The sequence below is a fragment of the Excalfactoria chinensis genome, chromosome 6 (assembly GCF_039878825.1).
Source record: "Excalfactoria chinensis isolate bCotChi1 chromosome 6, bCotChi1.hap2, whole genome shotgun sequence".
Taxonomy (NCBI): domain Eukaryota; kingdom Metazoa; phylum Chordata; class Aves; order Galliformes; family Phasianidae; genus Excalfactoria; species Excalfactoria chinensis.
This window is the reverse complement of record NC_092830.1, coordinates 31,105,989-31,124,567: the sequence shown is the minus strand read 5'-3', so window position 1 is coordinate 31,124,567 and position 18,579 is coordinate 31,105,989. Positions and strand designations below refer to the sequence as shown.

General features: G+C 34.7%; 1 protein-coding gene across 6 annotated transcripts in view; it reads right to left on the bottom strand.

Moving 5' to 3' along the window:
• Positions 1–18,579, bottom strand: part of ATRNL1 (attractin like 1) — a 403,630-nt gene that overhangs the window by 290,499 nt on the left and 94,552 nt on the right. For all 6 annotated transcript variants that reach the window (XR_011904014.1, XR_011904015.1, XM_072339810.1 and 3 more), the window contains exons 16-19: positions 9,994–10,207; positions 8,596–8,784; positions 5,647–5,865; positions 2,820–2,957 (exon numbers count right to left, since the gene is read on the bottom strand). Coding sequence is in view for 4 of the 6 variants with exons in the window: in XM_072339810.1 (XP_072195911.1) it covers positions 2,820–2,957; positions 5,647–5,865; positions 8,596–8,784; positions 9,994–10,207 (760 nt within the window). In the remaining 2 variants the exon portion in view is untranslated. The remainder of the gene's footprint in view (positions 1–2,819; positions 2,958–5,646; positions 5,866–8,595; positions 8,785–9,993; positions 10,208–18,579) is intronic.

The following is an 18,579-nucleotide window of genomic DNA, read 5'->3' as shown; positions in this document are numbered from 1 at the left end:
GAGAGAACAGTGGGAGTTAAAACACAATGTTCCCAATGTGCTGGTAACCCACAGCTTCACTCCTACTGCAAAAGCATCAGCAATAGTAGTGCAATTATGGGAAAACTGAACACTGTTTGGGATGTTATCTCTTCATGAAAAATGGCAATACAGCAGAGAGCATACGCTCTCTTATTATTAAATGTATTATATATTCACAGTATGTGTTGTATGCTTGTATATAGAATTCTCTCCTGGCATCTCATACATTTAAAGAACAATTTCAGAAATATCTTGCATAAAGAAAATGACAAGATGATAAGCAGTTAAGAGTATTTTTATTTTTTTAACAGTCAAGTAAGTAGATTAATAAGTTTGAATATTAATAAATATTAATATTAATATTTGAATATTAATTAATATTATTATTAATTATTAATATTAATGTTAATATTTGAATATTAATAAAAGATTAATAAGTTTGAAAATAATGCTCAAGATTTTTTTGCCGAGACACCACAGATTTGTTTCAAGCAATTTCTTTCAGTGCTTTTTTCTGTTACTTCACATTGCAGTCTTTACTACAAATCTTACTCTGCTTTTTCTAGAATTTCTATAAAACTGCTGTGAATTTCAAGAATGTGTTACTACAGAACCAGACCTTGAAGAAAACACAACAAGAGCACAAATCACTGAGAGAACAAGCAAGTATCTCTGTTTCCATCTGAAGTTAGAGCTGGTTTATTTTTAAAAATCCATCAATATTTTATAAATAATTTCCTATTACATAATTTTGATATTCATACCCTCTAAATTGTACCTAAAACGGGACCTGAGCAGAATTTTACCTATAAGTACAACAGTAAAATTGACAAAATATATAACCACTTTTGTTAGACCAGTAGGAAAAATAACTTGTTTTGACATATGAGTGTACTGAGAAAGGTATTCAGGCTTTCTCCTAGTGTACACCATATCATCTCTCAAATGGAGACACTTGTTACAACATCTTTTTCCATCCTAAACTGCTCACCAATTCATAATCAAGTCACACACATGTAACTATAGCAATTTAATATATGAAGAAGATTGCAGTACTGCAAGATCATTCCTTTTAAAAGTTTTCAATCAGGATCTTCAAAGAAAAATCTCATCAGCTCTGAAGTATTCTTCAGGAAGGATGAGACTGAGGAGAAACGTTGGAAAGCTCCAACCAGAAACTCAGCTGGAAGCAGCAGAGAAAAGTAGGAGTGGAATATGAAGATGACTGGTTCCAAAATCCTCTTAAATCCAAGAAAAAGTGATATGGCCATTTTCTACTAATCGCTGATATTTGTTTCTGCAGAAAACTCTGCCCACAATTTGGACACTACAGCAAAAGCTATAGTAATATCTAATAGTTGGTAATATCTACATTCATCAAAATGGTTTAAAGATTTAAACCAGTTTAAATTTTAATGGACTCTATACTTCAAAATATAATACAGATAAATAATGAAAATGAAAACAAAACTTCACAATAATTACTCTATTTTTAAAGTACTCCTTACACTAAATAGCTTCAGTTAAAATCACATCTACCAATAAAAATACGAACTCTTTCCTAGGGCTAAAAAAACAAGTTATAAAATTTACGATTTCACTACTCTTATAAATTGATTTTAGCCATTACTGTAAGACACATAATTCACTAAAGGTGATGGAATGCTTATTTGGTTAGATAGCTAATGTATCCCTGAAGAATAAAAGCTATAGTAATAAGTCATTTTGCCATAAAGGTATTATAGACAGCAAAAGAACATTTTGTCAACTTCAGGAAATAAGAGAACTATTAAGAATTATTTAAAGCTTCATAAAGCACCAGAAAAATGTGCAACTGTCAATAGGGGCAGGCATTAATCTTTCCATCCCCTTGAACACTTTCTAATATATAGTGGTTAAGTTTACCAGATATGCAGCTTCATGCATTGACTGCTGCGTGTTGAAGTGCTGAGGAACAAGTGAGCCCTTTAAATGAATAAATATACTTCAAGATAAATGTTCAGTTAAATAAACATCTATATCAGAGATGAAGAGTTACAGGAGAAAAGTGTCTGGCTATCTATCATATTAAATCTCAACTATCTTAATAGATTTTCATATTAAAAATATTCCCCCACTCCCATTTAGTTATAAAGAGAGAAGTCAGCATCAATTTCAAAATCACTCATGCATGTAAAAGAGCAGTCCTACAGCAATACACAAAAAAACACTTGGATCATTGGATTCCTTTCACTTCAAGGAGAATCGTCCTATATAGAAATTATGAAACTTAGCAGATTAAAAAGGTTAGAGTAACATACAGTCCCTACCATATCAGACTGATCAAACTATGCACGAATAAGACTTGTTGGTCTGTTAAATTCATTATTTTTCCACGAGCATTACACATTTATAGAAATGAGTGCTGTTAGGCATGTTTTTAGATAATGAATTTCATTTATACTTTACTACTTTTTTTAAGAAGGTTGCTTAAATGTAACAGAATGATAACTCTCTGAAGTACCATTACCTAAGCTGATTTTCCCCATATTAGAGTTTCTTTCTACCTTTGCCTGAGAGAATCTTTAAATTACAGCCCCATTCTTAGTACATGCAGGCCAAGTGACAACTGCAAAATGATTCCAAATGCAAAGTTGCTCTTAAAAATGTTAATCTAAATTTTGAATTATTAATTTATCTGATCAGTGTATCTGGTATCAAATGAGCATTTAATCTTTAAAGAAATGTGGATTTCACATTACATAAATTGTCATTTCAATTATTTATTTATTCATTTTTTAGCTGCCAGCAGAACTTACCAGTACACTGTCCTCCATTTGTGGGATCTCCATAATATCCTGGCATGCATGTTTCACATTGTTTTCCTGTTGTTAAGTTTTTACATTGATCACACACATTACTGTTGATACAGGTGCTGTGGCCATTACACTGGCAAGCTAGAATACAACATTTAAAATCCATTAGTATACTGCTTTTTGAAATAAAATCATTCTTACATTGTTACACAACTGCAGAAAAATGCAAATCCAGTAAGTCTAATCCTGACTAATCATCAGCACATATATATTTTATTATATATGAAATTGATAATGTGGTGACTTTGAGCTTAAGGCCTGTTAAAAAGCATACTGGGGGTGACTGATTCCAGCCTACATAACTTTAAGATGCTGCCTAGCCTCTTAAAATACCTGTTAAGAGTCCACAAATCACTCACTGATACCATACCTGCATGTAATATTTTGTCAAGTATCTGAAATGCTACTGCAGTGGAGAAAATCAACTTATTAGCACATTCTCTGGTGAGACAAGGCATACTCAAAAAGATTAAATAATTATCACCTTATTTTTAACAGTTCTGGTCCTTTCATTAGCTTTGGCACTCTAGGGGATTTTTTTTAAGACATCAGAACTGTTTCAGACATCTATAATATCTACACAGTGTGACTTTGGTGGAAGTAGAAGAAACTGGAATCCCACAGACAAAAATAGTTTATTTGACCCTAAAAGCCTAATTAAGCTCATGGTCAAGTAACAACATCTCATAACACCACACTACTCCCATGTTCCAGTGATCTACAGGCTCTCAGAAAGCACTGATCACTACTGCAAGAAAAACCATAACATGAATTCTGCTAGAACCCATTGATCCCACTGCTAGGCCCTGGCTGAAAGCAAGACAGACTCTCTGCAGTGGGACATCCAAACTCACGGTACTCAGTAGATTAGCAGTCCGTCAATTACTGCAGTTTATCAAGTGTCAGATTATGTCAAACCTGCCAATCCCCTACACTGGCGAGGAGTGAGTAGACTCGGCAGAGGGCAGCTATCTCGGTAAGATCATTCTGTTTACTTTTTCTGTAATTTGGATTTTTAATCTAAATGTTGCATTGAACAGCTAGAAATAAAAGTGGCTCTCACTGCATGCCTTAAAAGTTTTTGGAGTAGTTTTAGAATTATAGTCATTGCCAAGTTTGGCTCAGGAACTGTTCAAACTTCCAAGTTTAGAATCTCTTCTGTAGCCATAGCTATAAAAATCTAGTAAACAAGTATCCAATATTTCTATAATACCGAAGAATAAAAGTGGGTTTTTTTTGTTGATTTTTTTATATATATATAAAATCTTTGCTAAATCTCTTAAGAAATTGCAAGTTTTTCACCTTCCTGCTGAAGTTTCAGACAACTTTGTGCTGTCTTTCTGCAGACAGTCTGCCATTCTATACACTTTACTGCCTTCTCAGAAAAAATAAAATAAAATGAATATGTATTAAAAAATGCCATGAATTGCACCTCTGTTTTGCATGAGGTCTGTGTGTCTTACACATTGAATGACTTAAAGTAAAGGCTAGATATAAATAAATAATAGATTGCATGCTAATGAGCCAAAAAGTAAAAAACTGAGAGCACAGTTGTTTGTTTGTTTTCAAATCTAATCTATACAAATACCTGCAGAGAAAATAATAATAAAAAGTAAAGTACTGATGTTGCTGTCAACCCAACCTATCCAGGGACCTCGAATGTCTGGGGAGTGAGACACAGTCATGTCTGCTATGGAGTCTTCTCTCAGATTTACTGCTGAGTCACATTCCTTATATATTATCCTAATTCCTGCGCAGCCACATACACCCACAACGCAAACCCAATGCACATGAGAAGACCCATATACACACCTAACTAAATCCCCCACCCACTAGCTCCCTAACCTACAGGCCATAACTCAACTATTCCAGAACACTCTATCTACTCAGAACGAACTACACTCCATGCACTCATTAATCTATACATAGGCAACTCAGTCCCCCAACATGTACCCAGAGAAGCGAACACAGCTGCATGCATCAAAGCCTTTGATTCTAAAGAAGCTCCAGCTTCCATATTTACCAGCAGCAGGGACAAAGGCTGGAAAAATAACAGTATAGTAAAATTGCACCATTAATTCTAAAAATAAAATAAGAAATAAAGTGGTCTTTAAAAAAATATATATTTATTGCTGGTTACCCCTGGAAGTCTGTCCAGATCTGCAGTGTGCCCTCCAGCTACCTGCATTACTTCTTCCCTTGTGTAGCCGTATCAGTCCAACCACCACTGTATTAAAGCACTTGGTATCTTTTTCAATTAACTTAAAGTACTACAATCAGATCAGCATGGCTTAAATGCAGTGTTCCAGTATTACAAAAGCACTATACAATTTAGTCTTAAGGTCTAAAAGGAACTGGAAGCACAGCTCAGACGCTTCCAGCTCTGCAATGCTTTCGCACAGGCAGCTGAACCTCAGTGTGAGCAGCTGGGATGCAGGAAGCTCCTGCTCATGGCCATCAGCAGTTTTTTACAGATCATTTCTCTTGTAACTTTGATTAAGTAATATATTTTACACACAAATCTGTACAAAAGAAATCAAATCTGTACGCTCTAGACAGGGAGGAAAAAAAATAAACTATTTATTTAGGGAATACTTTGGAAAAAACATCTATCCCGTGAATATATTATTTGTATTCTTCCAAGTAAATACATAAACTTGGTGTGTCTAAACAGAGAAAATCTTCATTTATAACATAAGTTCAGAAATGTTACTCCAAAAAAATAATAATAATTCTAAAGAAAATTGGACCATAAATCAGCAGACCTTACCTGGACACTGGATAAAAGACCATTCATAGCTTTTCTCTTTGGGGCAAAGAGAGGCATCGAGTACCATTTCAGTAGAATGCATGCCAACAGGCTTCATTGGACCTCTTGATGATCCTTCCAAACATTGACCTTTTCCGGTGTTGCTGGGATCATTGCACCACCCACAGCCAGGCTGTTCCAAACACTGTCCACAGGTCCTCAGTCCAGAGCAGTTTTGAGCTTTTTTAGATGAAAAACAGTATTAAAGTTACAGGGTTTCTGTTTGTTTGCTCATCTGTTTCTGTTTTCTTTTTACATTTTCCTTTGCTTTGTTGTTGTTTGGATTTTGTTTTATAAAATAAGATGCTAGCATTATACAACATTTCAGGAACAAATAATTTTGCATTTCCAGTTCCTGGTACAAATTCAAACATTTCAGTAAAATTTATCAGAATGTTCCCACATTTGCTATTTCTTCACAGACTACAGAACATACTACAGATGTTTATTACACTGCAACAAAGATAATGACACATAAGAGCAAAATTGCAGATCTTCATCCAAACTCAAATCTTATTATAGAATGTAAATATGCTAAGGTGTAGTCATGTGAACTGTCTCTCCAATAGAAATGCTTTAGACTTCAAGAACCAGACAATAAGGAAAAAGAAAAAAGAAAAAAGAAAAAAGAAAAAAGAAAAAAGAAAAAAGAAAAAAGAAAAAAGAAAAAAGAAAAAAGAAAAAAGGAAAAAGGAAAAAGGAAAAAGGAAAAAGGAAAAAGGAAAAAGGAAAAAGGAAAAAGGAAAAAGGAAAAAGGAAAAAGAAAAAAGAAAAAAGAAAAAAGAAAAAAGAGAAAAAAAAAAGAAAAAAGAGAAAAAAAAAAGAAAAAAAAAGAAAAAAAAAGGGGGGGTAATTCAAATTAAAACCAAAATTTCATTTTCAGCTGAAAAACTGAAAAGAACTAAATAAGTGAACGATTTTAGAAGAACATCATATTCAAGGATTTTTTTCTCTTCAAAATTCCACACATGGTCCAAGGATGTTCTACTGTCAGCTATTCAATCAAAGATGATAGTGGGCAGAAAATACGGGAACTGTGAAATGCAACTTTTTGGCAAGCAAATATTAAAATGACCAAACATGACTAATTACACAGAATTCTTCATTTTCCTTCCAAAATGTGGAAATTCAGTCTCATTGATATTAATGGATAATTGTTAAAATGCATATGCTTGTGTGAAATCTCCTTTCAATCCAGAGCAAACACCCCCAAACTCTTAAATCTGTTATACAAAATAAAAGAGAATGATTTTATTTATTTATTTATTTATTTTTGGTCCATCTGGATCATTTTGTTTTGTTTTTTTATTGTATTTTGACTTGGGGGAGTACAGCAGGAGGTAGAGGAGTTTGGTTTTAAAGATAATAATTTCCATCTTATTCTTCCAGTAGAAACACTACTCTTTGACAAGGGAATTCACTGAATGTTTCATTACTTCAGGAGCAATAATATAAATAAGGATAAATCTAACTCACAGAATCTAAATATCATCTAAAAGTTAAGCATCATTCGTGTGGCATTCTGTCTACTTTATCCCTAAATTTTAGTCACCTTTTGTTTTGCCATAACTCACCATCCACATTTTATAAGTTGTAAAATGAAGTACTTTAAGAACAGGAAAAAAAATCTTAATCTTTATGCAGTTACAGTATCATTATGACATACGTATATGGGACAAGAAATTAACTGACCCTATTTCTTTATTCTTAAACAAGGACTGATGGTTAGGGTTAGAGGACAAAGCTCTATTTCGAGTCCATGCTGGACCTGAATTAACAACTGAATTCTACTAAGCATGAAAATTTACCAGAACAGGTCAACATTGCACAAGTTCAATACATTTTATGAATATTATGAATGATGCTATTGTCACAAGTCGGTAACACAGGCTCTGCAGGTTCCACTATGCTTGGATAGTTTCAATTGAAAGAAAAATCTGCCTGAATTACTTTCCACATTTAGTGGTCAGCTTCTGGAGTCCTATACATCAAGAAAAGCCCCACTGAAGTCCATTACATGTGGGGATTGGTAGTGTTAGTTAATACTACACTGAAAGACACATTGAACAGGTTTCTTTTTCTCCTAGAGGCACCAGATTGATTTCTGATGAAATATGTTTCTAAAAGGGATGTTTGGAGAATACCTTTGCTTCTTAACAAAGAAAGAAATCTACAGAATGAAGTGAGCCATCTTGTACATTCGGAGACTTGACCTTATCTGATCACATCAGGAAAATGTCTTTTGCACTTTCTTTTATCTATCTGAACTCTTTATACTTCTATGGAAAGGACAAGTAATTTGCAAGAGTCTGTTATCAGCATTTGCAAATTAGAATTTAATGAAGACCAAGACCATTTGTTTTGCGATGGTGCTACAGTATTCTCAAGACTATTATCATCATCATTATATCATTGTTTTATCTTTGCACAGTTGGAAAATTGGCTATTTTGACTCTACTAACGAAATACAACAGAATGTTAAAAAAAAACTCTCATTTCAGTTCACCTCCCCTACTTAGTAACAGGATGTCACACTGAATGTCTATAATATTAGGTCTCCAATTTTGCGAGTACTTTGTCCCAACTCATGGACATCATCTCATACAATAAAGCTAGTCATCAAAACTAACATGATATTTTTTTCTTTATCTGAATGCAATAAGCACTTTTCATTGTTTCTTTCAAAAGATTAAATATGTTTCATCTTAAGATAGATACAAATATTTCATCTTTATCTAGAAATAGTTACACAATACCAACTGCTGACATCAGTGGCTAAATAAAGTCATTATGGGAAGTTGTTTTTAATTGTAGTGAAAGTGTTTAGTTCTATTCCAACAGGTATACTTCTGAATGGAAAAAAATTACATCACTGAACAGCAATCCTATTCAATACATTAAGGTACTCACGGGAGCATGTTGCAGTTTGCCATTCTAGACACTGTCCATATGGGAAGGAGATTATATAGGCATTGGAATCAACACATCGTTTTGTACTGCTGCACCACATACATTCCATACCATTACTCGTACAGTTGGAACATGTCGTTCTCAGGGAACATGGCTTTTTGCAGGGTCTTGCATTCTGGTTGGGACTAACTAGAAAGAACAAAAAATTGTGATTTTGAACAAAAGTTCAATGCCTCAGATAAGATATCGTATTTATATATTACATTGTCAGCATACATTGTAGTTGACAGTGATACTATTGACAGTGAAAAAAATACACATTAAAAGGAAATGTAAAGAGTTTTGTGTGCTTAACTGCACAATGAAGAGATACATGGGACAATTACAGAATGAATGCATTAATTTGAAGTATAATATGTAAAAGCTATGGGTCTAGCATCATCTTTTGATTAAACAGGAGTTCTAATTCTAATTAGTAAGTGAAGGGTAAAAACAAGAATCAACTGTAAGAAATTCTGAGTAAGCAAGGTTAAAATAAACTACATTTAAACAAAGAAATTGTATGCACTTCATGTTGCAACCCAGACAGTAAGTAACTCCTGTAACAGCTCTAACAATACACTTTTGAGTGTCCATAGCTTTTAGGACACCAAGTCCCCCTATAGAAAAATCACAATATGAGTAAATATTGAAAGTGTCAGAGTCTAGCTTCTACCCACATAGAATATTCAGGCTCCTGTACAGGAGCGTATTGATGACATCCAAGTAATTGTGACTCTAGGCATTAACACTGGTTACCACATTATCATCCATTGGGACTCTAAAGAAGGTGTGCATGCACTGAGAGAGCTTCCCAGCTTTTGGGTACACAGTCATCTTACTGAAGGATGTCAGTCAACCCCTTTCAACTTTCTCAAAGTATTGAGAACTGGCCAGTGACCATCTGGCATAGAACTTTTTAGACACAAAGAAACTAACAGGGGGAACAAAACATCTATGTTTTGTCAGTCTTTTAGATTATTAAAATGTTCAACAATATTCAGTGAGGTTTAAAAAGAAGAGTTGTTTATAGCAGCATCAGCTATGTTGAACTTCATCACAGACTCTAAACATTACTGTTAATGTTGAAACTGACTAATGAATCAGAGCCAACTGATAAGACTTTTGGTGTTATGTAGACTAAGCTACGCACACAACCTTACAAATAAATATTTGCTGTTTTAGGGATATTATTCGTTTTCTCAATTAAAGCTCCACATTTCTCAAAAAGTAAAAAGTAAAAGTTTGATGTGTAATTGTGTAATTCAAATTGTCTAATAATCTCTTTTAGCCAAGTGAAAATCCAGACAGTTTGCTAATCGTTATGGTAACAATAACTGAATATAAAAGATTGCTTACCGACAGGTTTTTCACAGACAAGACCATCTGCCATTGCAGTGCATGGATTTGCTTTCAGACCTGCCACCTCTGCTCTTTCTAGATATGCACAGAAGCCAGAGTCATTTGGCTCTCCAGGAAGCCACTGTAGAGTTGTGTTTGTAAAAGGAGACATGTCATCCCATCCCCAGTAGGAAATGTTGATCTTGCGTAATCCTACCCAAGGTGAAATTTTCTATGAAAAAGAATAAAAAAATCAGAGATAATCAGTTAAACACTTGGTAATACCATTCAATAAAGAATTATAAGCCTAGCTGAATATTCATAGAGAAATCGTATTTTGTCCAGTGGCTACTATTAGCAATTGCCAGGTCAACATGGATGATAAAACAAAGGAGTCAGTACTTTACAAAAATCAAAGGAAAAAACAGGACAAATACAATATCCTTTAAAATTTGAACTGGTGATACTGGTCAGCATCTACTGGCACATCAGAGACAGATGAAAGGGATAAATCCATTTTTCCAGTACCAGTAAGTAGACACTGAATATACCTTTCTTGTTGATTTCTATCCTATGAACAACCATAATAAGAATTGATTCTCAAAAATTATTTAAGATGGATCAGTAACATTAAATAATTAATTCTGTTCACTATCATTACATCTTATTTGTACAATTAACTAGAGAAAAGCAGGAACAAAGGCCTTTGTCTACTCCAGTCTATTTCTGTAAAACGTTCTTGGTCCTATCACTTCAAATCTCAAGATACTGAAACGCTTTTCTTCACATAGTCTTTGTCTACAGGTGGTTATCATCAACCTAAGTTTAAATATAGGGAAGAGAGCTACAAAGATACCATAGGCTGTGACATGTATGTAGTGGTGAGTTAGTACCACAGAGCCAAACACAACCATCTGTACCAGACAAAGGGCAGATGTTGTCAGCTCCAAAGAAAAATATGTTGATCTGCTTGTGAATTCGGTTCTCAACTGACATAATTTACAGGTAAAACACCACAGTATACCCTAGAAGTAAACTGCCTTGGTTTCATACCTATGTGTTTTTTCACAAATGAATCAGGAGTCACTGCCATCATGTCTCAGATCTTTCATCTTACACATCTTTCTTGAGCCACTCAGGTTTAATCTTTCAGATACATTAAATCTATACCTGATCAGAGCATTCTTCACCTTTTTCCTCTGCCTCATTAGCAGCGTCTGAAACATGAAGGGTCATTAATTTCCCTTCAGAAAAATCAGGAGGAATATTTAGTATTCCTCACCTTCATAAAATATGTACCCTATGTCCTGTCCCTCTTCTTTCCTATCGGTTTGAAACATGATCAAATAAAAACTGCTAAGCATCTAATACACTGGCAGATGCAAGAACAGACTTAAACCATAAAACGAGTAAGAAACGTTCTGTTCCATAAGGAATGATGCACACTTAGAGACTGTCAGGAACAGGAAAATTCTGAAAAATGCCACCCACTGCTCTCCTGTCTCACTTCTCCATTGGCTTTATAACTTCTTTTCTTCCCCAGCTGACTAACCTTTCAGGTATCTGAAAGCTCCCAGCTCTAGGCACTAGAAAGAATGTGATACATGCCTTTGAGCATCTGGAAGGTGACAAAAGATAAGTCTTGAATTTCATTTGATATTTAGTTGCCCAGATTGCTCTAGATGTATGTGGTCCGTATGCATCAAAAAAACTGTAGATACTTATGCATGGCTTTAGGTATTCCACTCTAGAATGCACCCAGGCTTGTACAGAATATGTCAGGGGTTTAGGCATTAGACAGGATATACTGCTGACAAGCAGACCTAAAACAACCTTAATTGCCTACTTTGGGGCTGAGAAATTCTAGCTAAGAGAACACATTCAACACATTACTGACAATTTTGATTGTGCTGCCAAGTAATTCAGTCCTAGCATCAGTTCAAAGAAAATGGATATCCTAGTCCAGCTATAGTGAAAAACATGTCAGGCCAACAATGAAAACTAAGGAGAAGCAGTGACAATTGGAGGGAAATACTTCTATTCGAATAAGAGAGTCTCAGAACCCTTTAAATGACAACAAAGTCACAGGGGGAATCAGGAAGGCCAGAGCAGCCATAGGAGATAAAAGCAATATCCCCCAAAACATGAACGTCTTAAAACATAAATAATGCATATCATACAGCTGTTGCCTTAATTCCTTAACAGCAGCAGTATCTGGACAACTTACAGCCATTGTGCCAGATATCTCAAATTCCATATGTTCCATCTTTGGCTCTTTTGTTACACATTTAAATACAGACCCGTCACCGATTAGCATGCTACCAAACACATATCAAAGCTACTCCCTTGCAGGCTCACTCATGTGGCTTTTGGCATGTAGTTAAGATGATGGCTGAGAAGTAGGCCAGCAAAGAGCTCCAAGGACATGCTTAAAGCATATACTGAATTATGTGGCATTAATTCCATGATGTAGTGGACTACAGTCAAAAACTGCTATTGATAGCAGTTAACATGCTGATAACACGAAGCAAAAAATGACTGTTACTGCGTAGTCAAAGCCAACAAACAAATGCAAACAGCATATAAAATTCACAGCCATCCATTGCGATAAACAGTGTGTTCTGACAAACTAATTTCAAGTTAATTGTCATGTTTGCTCTAATAATGTATTTTTCAATCAACTTAAAGAACTTAATTGGAAGGAAATAGCATTTAAAAGTAAGTAGCTTATATTATTATACTCTATGAAAATGCTTATTTGAAGTCCTCACTTCCTCAAAACATGAGCTTCATTACCTGGAAAAGCTGTTTTGCAGAAACTAATCATTTGCTCTGATTCATAATCTTAATTTTGATTCTTCCAATCAAGATTCACAACTGCATCTAAGGACTGAACTTCCACTTACGTCTCTAAATTGTTTACTTTAAAATGCCACTGAAGAATCATATAAACTATGATTATCTTCTTAAGCAAAAATTTGTCATTACTTTAAGACATTATCATTAAGCATTTTTGTTCTCTTGTTGTAAAATCATGAAGAGCTAAAAAGCTATATTTCATCTACATTATGACACATCCACAAAAAACTCAACAAAACAAAAAGCTTTGTGACTGCATTAAACAGTTATTAAACTTCTTTATAGGATTTCAAGATTATTTGAATTATTGGTTTCTATTTGAAATTGAGAAGTTGATTTGAAAAAGAAAAAGAATACTCTGAAATGAACCAGTGGGTAATTTTTAAAAATGGGACTCGAGAACATATCTATGAAAACACTGGCTATATATTGTATACCATTCATTTTAAAACCGCATCAACAACAACTACTTTTTTTCCCCAATAGCGTTACAGCATTTTAGGTAAGTTCTTAGAGAAGAGATAAAGGACTAAAAAAAGGGGAGGAAAAATACCAAGAATTGTTCCAACTGTAGCTTAGTAGAATTTTACAGTGAAAAAGCAATGCAATATACAGTAGCTGGTAAAGTCTGGCTAGGGAAAGCTTGTAATAGGCCATGCTAACCTTGCACTGGGGAACGCAATCAGATATATCTCAAGAGTTTGAGAGTCATATAATCCATAACTTCATCCCATTACATGATCGAAACCTTGGAACCATTCTCTAAAAATGCTTCTCTCCTTATCTATTTGTTTCTAGGCAAGTTTTTAAAACCTGCATCCACTCTTAATAAGCCATACTCTTACGCTTGTAATACAAGCAGTGAAGGATTATCCAGTTTCATAGAACAATCATTCATAACAGTGATAAGAACTTGCCAAAACCCCTTTTAAGTGAAAAATCAACCTTTGTGCTAAGTTAGAAAAGATCTGGGGGTTATTAAACTCAGAGAAAAATTGCTGGACAGGGATTTATTTTCATCTAACAAGAGCAAGATTACAATCGTACGATGCAGTCCTATGGAATATTTCATGTCACTTTGTACTCACATCAACAGTCCTACTCAGTTGAACATAAAACAGGCTTTTAGTAATTACATCAATTTATTAAATACTGATCACCACTAGCTTAAAAACTTGCTCTTTTTCTAAACAGTTAACATTTTAATTTTCTTCTAAGTAGTAATTATGGAACTAAGTTAGAAAGTATGATTGTGTACCATTAACTACAGAGCTGATACTTCATATTAATTCCACTGTTTACTCAGAAGATTTAAGACAGACTAAGTTGCTTTGAGATATACAGCATACACAATCATTTATTTATCACAACATTTTTCAGGCTCTACTGCTGCCTCAGCACAAACTAAATGAAGGTTGAATAATTTGCAGATGAGTAAAGTGAGCAAGACTTCCTTTACTGAATAGCCAATTAGTACTGAGGCATATAATTACCCTGTTTCATAATCACAGAAATTGATGAGCAACCATGCATTTCTTTCAGAAAAAAAATACAGCCAAATTCATCCGCATCTTTATTTAAACTCCTTTCATTTTGGATATTAAGCTCTCCTGTAAGTTCTCAGTACTCTTCTGAATTGTTTTCTTTGTGCCTAACTGTGTCACAATATCTTACAGACAAATTTAAAGAACTTTTCAAGATCCACTTAAACTCCTTACCCTCATAAAAGCATAAAACAGAACCTTGAAAATAATGCTGCCCCTTATCATTCACATTTCCACATCATTCTCAGTTTTAAGAAGAGCTTGCCATTAGCTTTCTTCATTTCTGCATCATTACTAATGAAAAACTGCCTAATGAGAAAATGAGCTATAAGAAGAGAAATCATCTATTCCAGTTACTACCTCATTGCTGGGCTTTTGTTATAAAAGTATACATTTAATCTATGAAAGGTACCTACACATTTTATTTTTGTTAATATGTACCCAGAGAGTTCAGGTTTCCTTCCCAAGGCATCCAAAGTGAGCTGAGTTCCCACCTTTCTGAAAGCAGGAAATCAGCACATCAAGAGGTGAACTAATAGATAGTTAATGTAACAATACAGATGTTGAATGCTGAATGAAATTATTACATCTCCACAAGCACAAAGGTAATGAGGGACTGCTAGGAAGTGTAAAAAGAGACCAACTCAGGGAAAAAAAAAAAAAAAAAAAAGTCAGCTTCACTACAAGCAAACAAAACAAAACCTTAAAAACATGCAGCCCACTGAGAATACTTGGAGCTAACAAGGAATTGTTGCCATCCAAAGCTCACTAATTAACCACAACCTGCGCTGGAGAGTGATTTATAAAGAACGCCTCGCCCTGAAAACAGCATAGTAAAGGAAAAGTTGCAAACATTTAATTTAATGAAATGCATCATTCAAAACCATTCTCATTTTTGTTTCTGCTTACTACAGCAAAACCAAATCTTCTCAGAATTTATTGCATAACTGCAAGAAATTTTTTATTTCTAGTTAAATCCCATGGTGGTAAGTAAACTCAAAAGAGAACTAATTGCACTTTTAAATGAGTCTGCTCATTTAAAATATATACATGTTAGGGTAATATCAGAAACAATTAATTAACCTTATACTGCTGTTGTTTTTTGTCTTGTTTTGCAGAAATACATGAATCTAATACAGCATTTTGCTTACTGGGTCAATAAAGCAGTATATAAAAAAAAATGTCAAGCACTATTTTGCTTTGTCATGAACTCTGCTATCTATCCATCGTGTTTACTTTGGCATTCTCTCAATTAATTCTATTTATTTTCAATGAAAAATACAAATTAGACAAATTCAGTTGTTAGTCATCATTTTAGAGTATAGCTGCAAATTCAGCAGTGATTTGAACTCACACTGCACAGGTCTGCATGTCGTCACTTTTTAAATATCAAGTGAACTTCAACCTTTAAAAGGAGGCAATTATGTATTTCCAGTTTAGTATCAGAATTAAGAAAAAATAACAATAATGAATGAATTCTTGGCAGGATGTAGAGACAAGGGCAACCTCCTCCCTCTTAGTCTCTCCAAAACATCAAGGTTTTGTGTTACTCTAAAAACCTGATGAAGAAATGAAGCTAGATTTGTCCTAGAAGAATGACTTTGTGTTAGAAAGCAATCTACAAAGCCCCACATCATTTCTACGAAAAATGAAGAACTTCTGAGACCTTGATATCATTTTAGCAGTTCTTTAAAACAAACCAGTTGCGGAAATTTTCCTTCTTTTCTCAGTATATCAAATAAAGATAAAAATAGATTCATATTCTTATTTTGAAATGTCACTCTGACCCGTTTCCTAAGCCTGAAAGCTTTTGTTCCATACAGGAGAAAGGTTTGAAAGCCTCTGACATCAACCTCCCCCATGTCACACTCCACCTTCAGGTTAAGGTAGTGTTCACCTCCCAGTTTCTCTGGCTACATCTGTGAACTCCACACCACCATCTGTCACAGAAACAAGCCATCTGAAATGAAATCTCACACCTTAAATCATCATGACTGCAGTTTGAGAGGAGGAGGCAGACAAAAGAAAAATCAAGCAACATTTCAGAGACCCTGTCAAACCTGATAAGACATTTAGACTCTCTCACAGATAACAAATGCAATCGGACAGATACAAATGTATTTTTTCCTTCAAAATGTAACTGAAAAACAACATACATTGTGTCAGCATTCCATTAGAGATTTGGGTAAGTAACTGGCTGTTTAACTTGAGATATACCTCTAATGTGCACACATTTGTCTTCAATTGCATAAACCGTATGTGAGGTATCTAAAATTTATACCACCTCATCAGCTCACGACGTATTTAAATAAAGATACACACAGCAGGATGTCACCTTGCAGAACTTCTAAGTTCTGAAACAAAAACAAAAACACACAACAACAAATCTGGCTTCCAAACACAAAGAGCAATTTCTCTTCAATTCTTCATGCCAGACAGGCAGTATCAGTCATAACAGAAATCCAGTACACACTGTTAGATCTGTTATACAGCAATTATAATGAGAGACCATAGGAAAAAAAAAAAAAAGGCATAATATGTAACTAGACAAATCATTGCCTTTTATAATTTTGCTACTGCAATTTTTCTTGCACCTTTAATATTATTTCATATCACAGAGTCAGCTGTCAGAATAAGTACAGTGTCAGGAGGGATCTTCTGACCAAAGCATTACTTGTCCCTTTCCTTCATTAGCAAAGAACTGAAAATACTTGAGTTACTGGTAAAAATAAATAAATACATGTTTTCCATCCAAGTTCTCTATTTATTGAAAGAAGCAGAAATATACAACCAATAGTTATATCTCCTTCTCTGAGGTACGTATGCACTTTTAACCAATTCTTTCCACCACCCTCATCAGACTGATAATTAATCATTCCATCATTGCCTTGCAGGCCATTCCCACATGCTTCATGCACTAACACAGCTTGTCTGAGCCCCTCTGAGCCCACACCCTGGACATATAGGAAGATAAGGATTTCCAGCAGCTAAGTACACTTCTTTAGCATTTCCCTGACCCCAGTTGGTTGCAGTCCATATTAAATGAAGACACCGGAGGCACGTGCCCTTCAAATGGCATGAGACTATCAGAGACTTGGATGTTTTTACCAGTACATGGCTGTGCCCATGACTTCTTTCTTTTAGACTGTCATAGGCAGCTACTGACTGCATTTCCAGCACCAGCATTTTAAAAGATGCTGTAATTTGAAGATCTGAAGGTTTTGAGCTTGAAAAGTCAAAATAAACAGATATCTTGAGTTCTCAGAGCAATTCCCTAAGCAGCTGATGTAGTCTGTCACTGACACTACAGGTTCCCAGTCCAATCAGACAGTTAATGAAAAAGTTGCAGTATTCTAAGCTACCTGTAAGCAAAAAGATGAGGACAGTCCTCCCAGCATTCCTCAACACAATGCATTACAGCAATGTAATTCCAAGGCAGCTAAGGCCCAGACAGGGAAAACAGATGTATTCTGTCTCACACTGACAAGCTTTGAGTATCAGAAATTGGAAAAAAGCTCTTAGGAAGCACTATGAATTTCTACATAAGGGATTACAACTATTAATTACAGAAAGTGATATAAGTCACAGCAAATTGTTTTATTTACATCATCCATTTTCTTTATCCAAAGGCTTCCAATTGACATAGATCTGTTTCTAGCAGAAATTAAATGGATCTGTATTATACAGAAATATATACTGCCAAACACAAAATATATGCACGTGCACATATATTTGTACATGTACACATATGCATACTCTTGTGTACACAGTGTATACGTATAGGTATCTGTAGGTGTACATTCAGCAGAACAGCAACATTAAATAAAAGAAAAACCCACACAGCAGCTGGGAGAACATTCAAGTAAAATATTAAAAAAATAAACTGTCTGTGAATCTCAAAGGCTTTTAAGAAGTTTTACTCACACCCATTTCCACCCCTGTCTACTCATTAGACGCCACAGTCATGAGTGGTATCTTATCAACCACTTCAGAGACAGCAGACAGATGCAATTCTGCCTTGGACATATTGCTCTCAGCCACAGTCTGCCATTATTGAAACATGACAGCCAGATTTAAAAACAGGAAACAGTGTGCTTAAATGATTAGAACATGATTAGAGGAAACTGCTGTGTATTTTTACATGTTGTATTTTTAATACCTTTCATAGGTGCAGCAGGGAGAAGCTATTTCAGTGGAGATA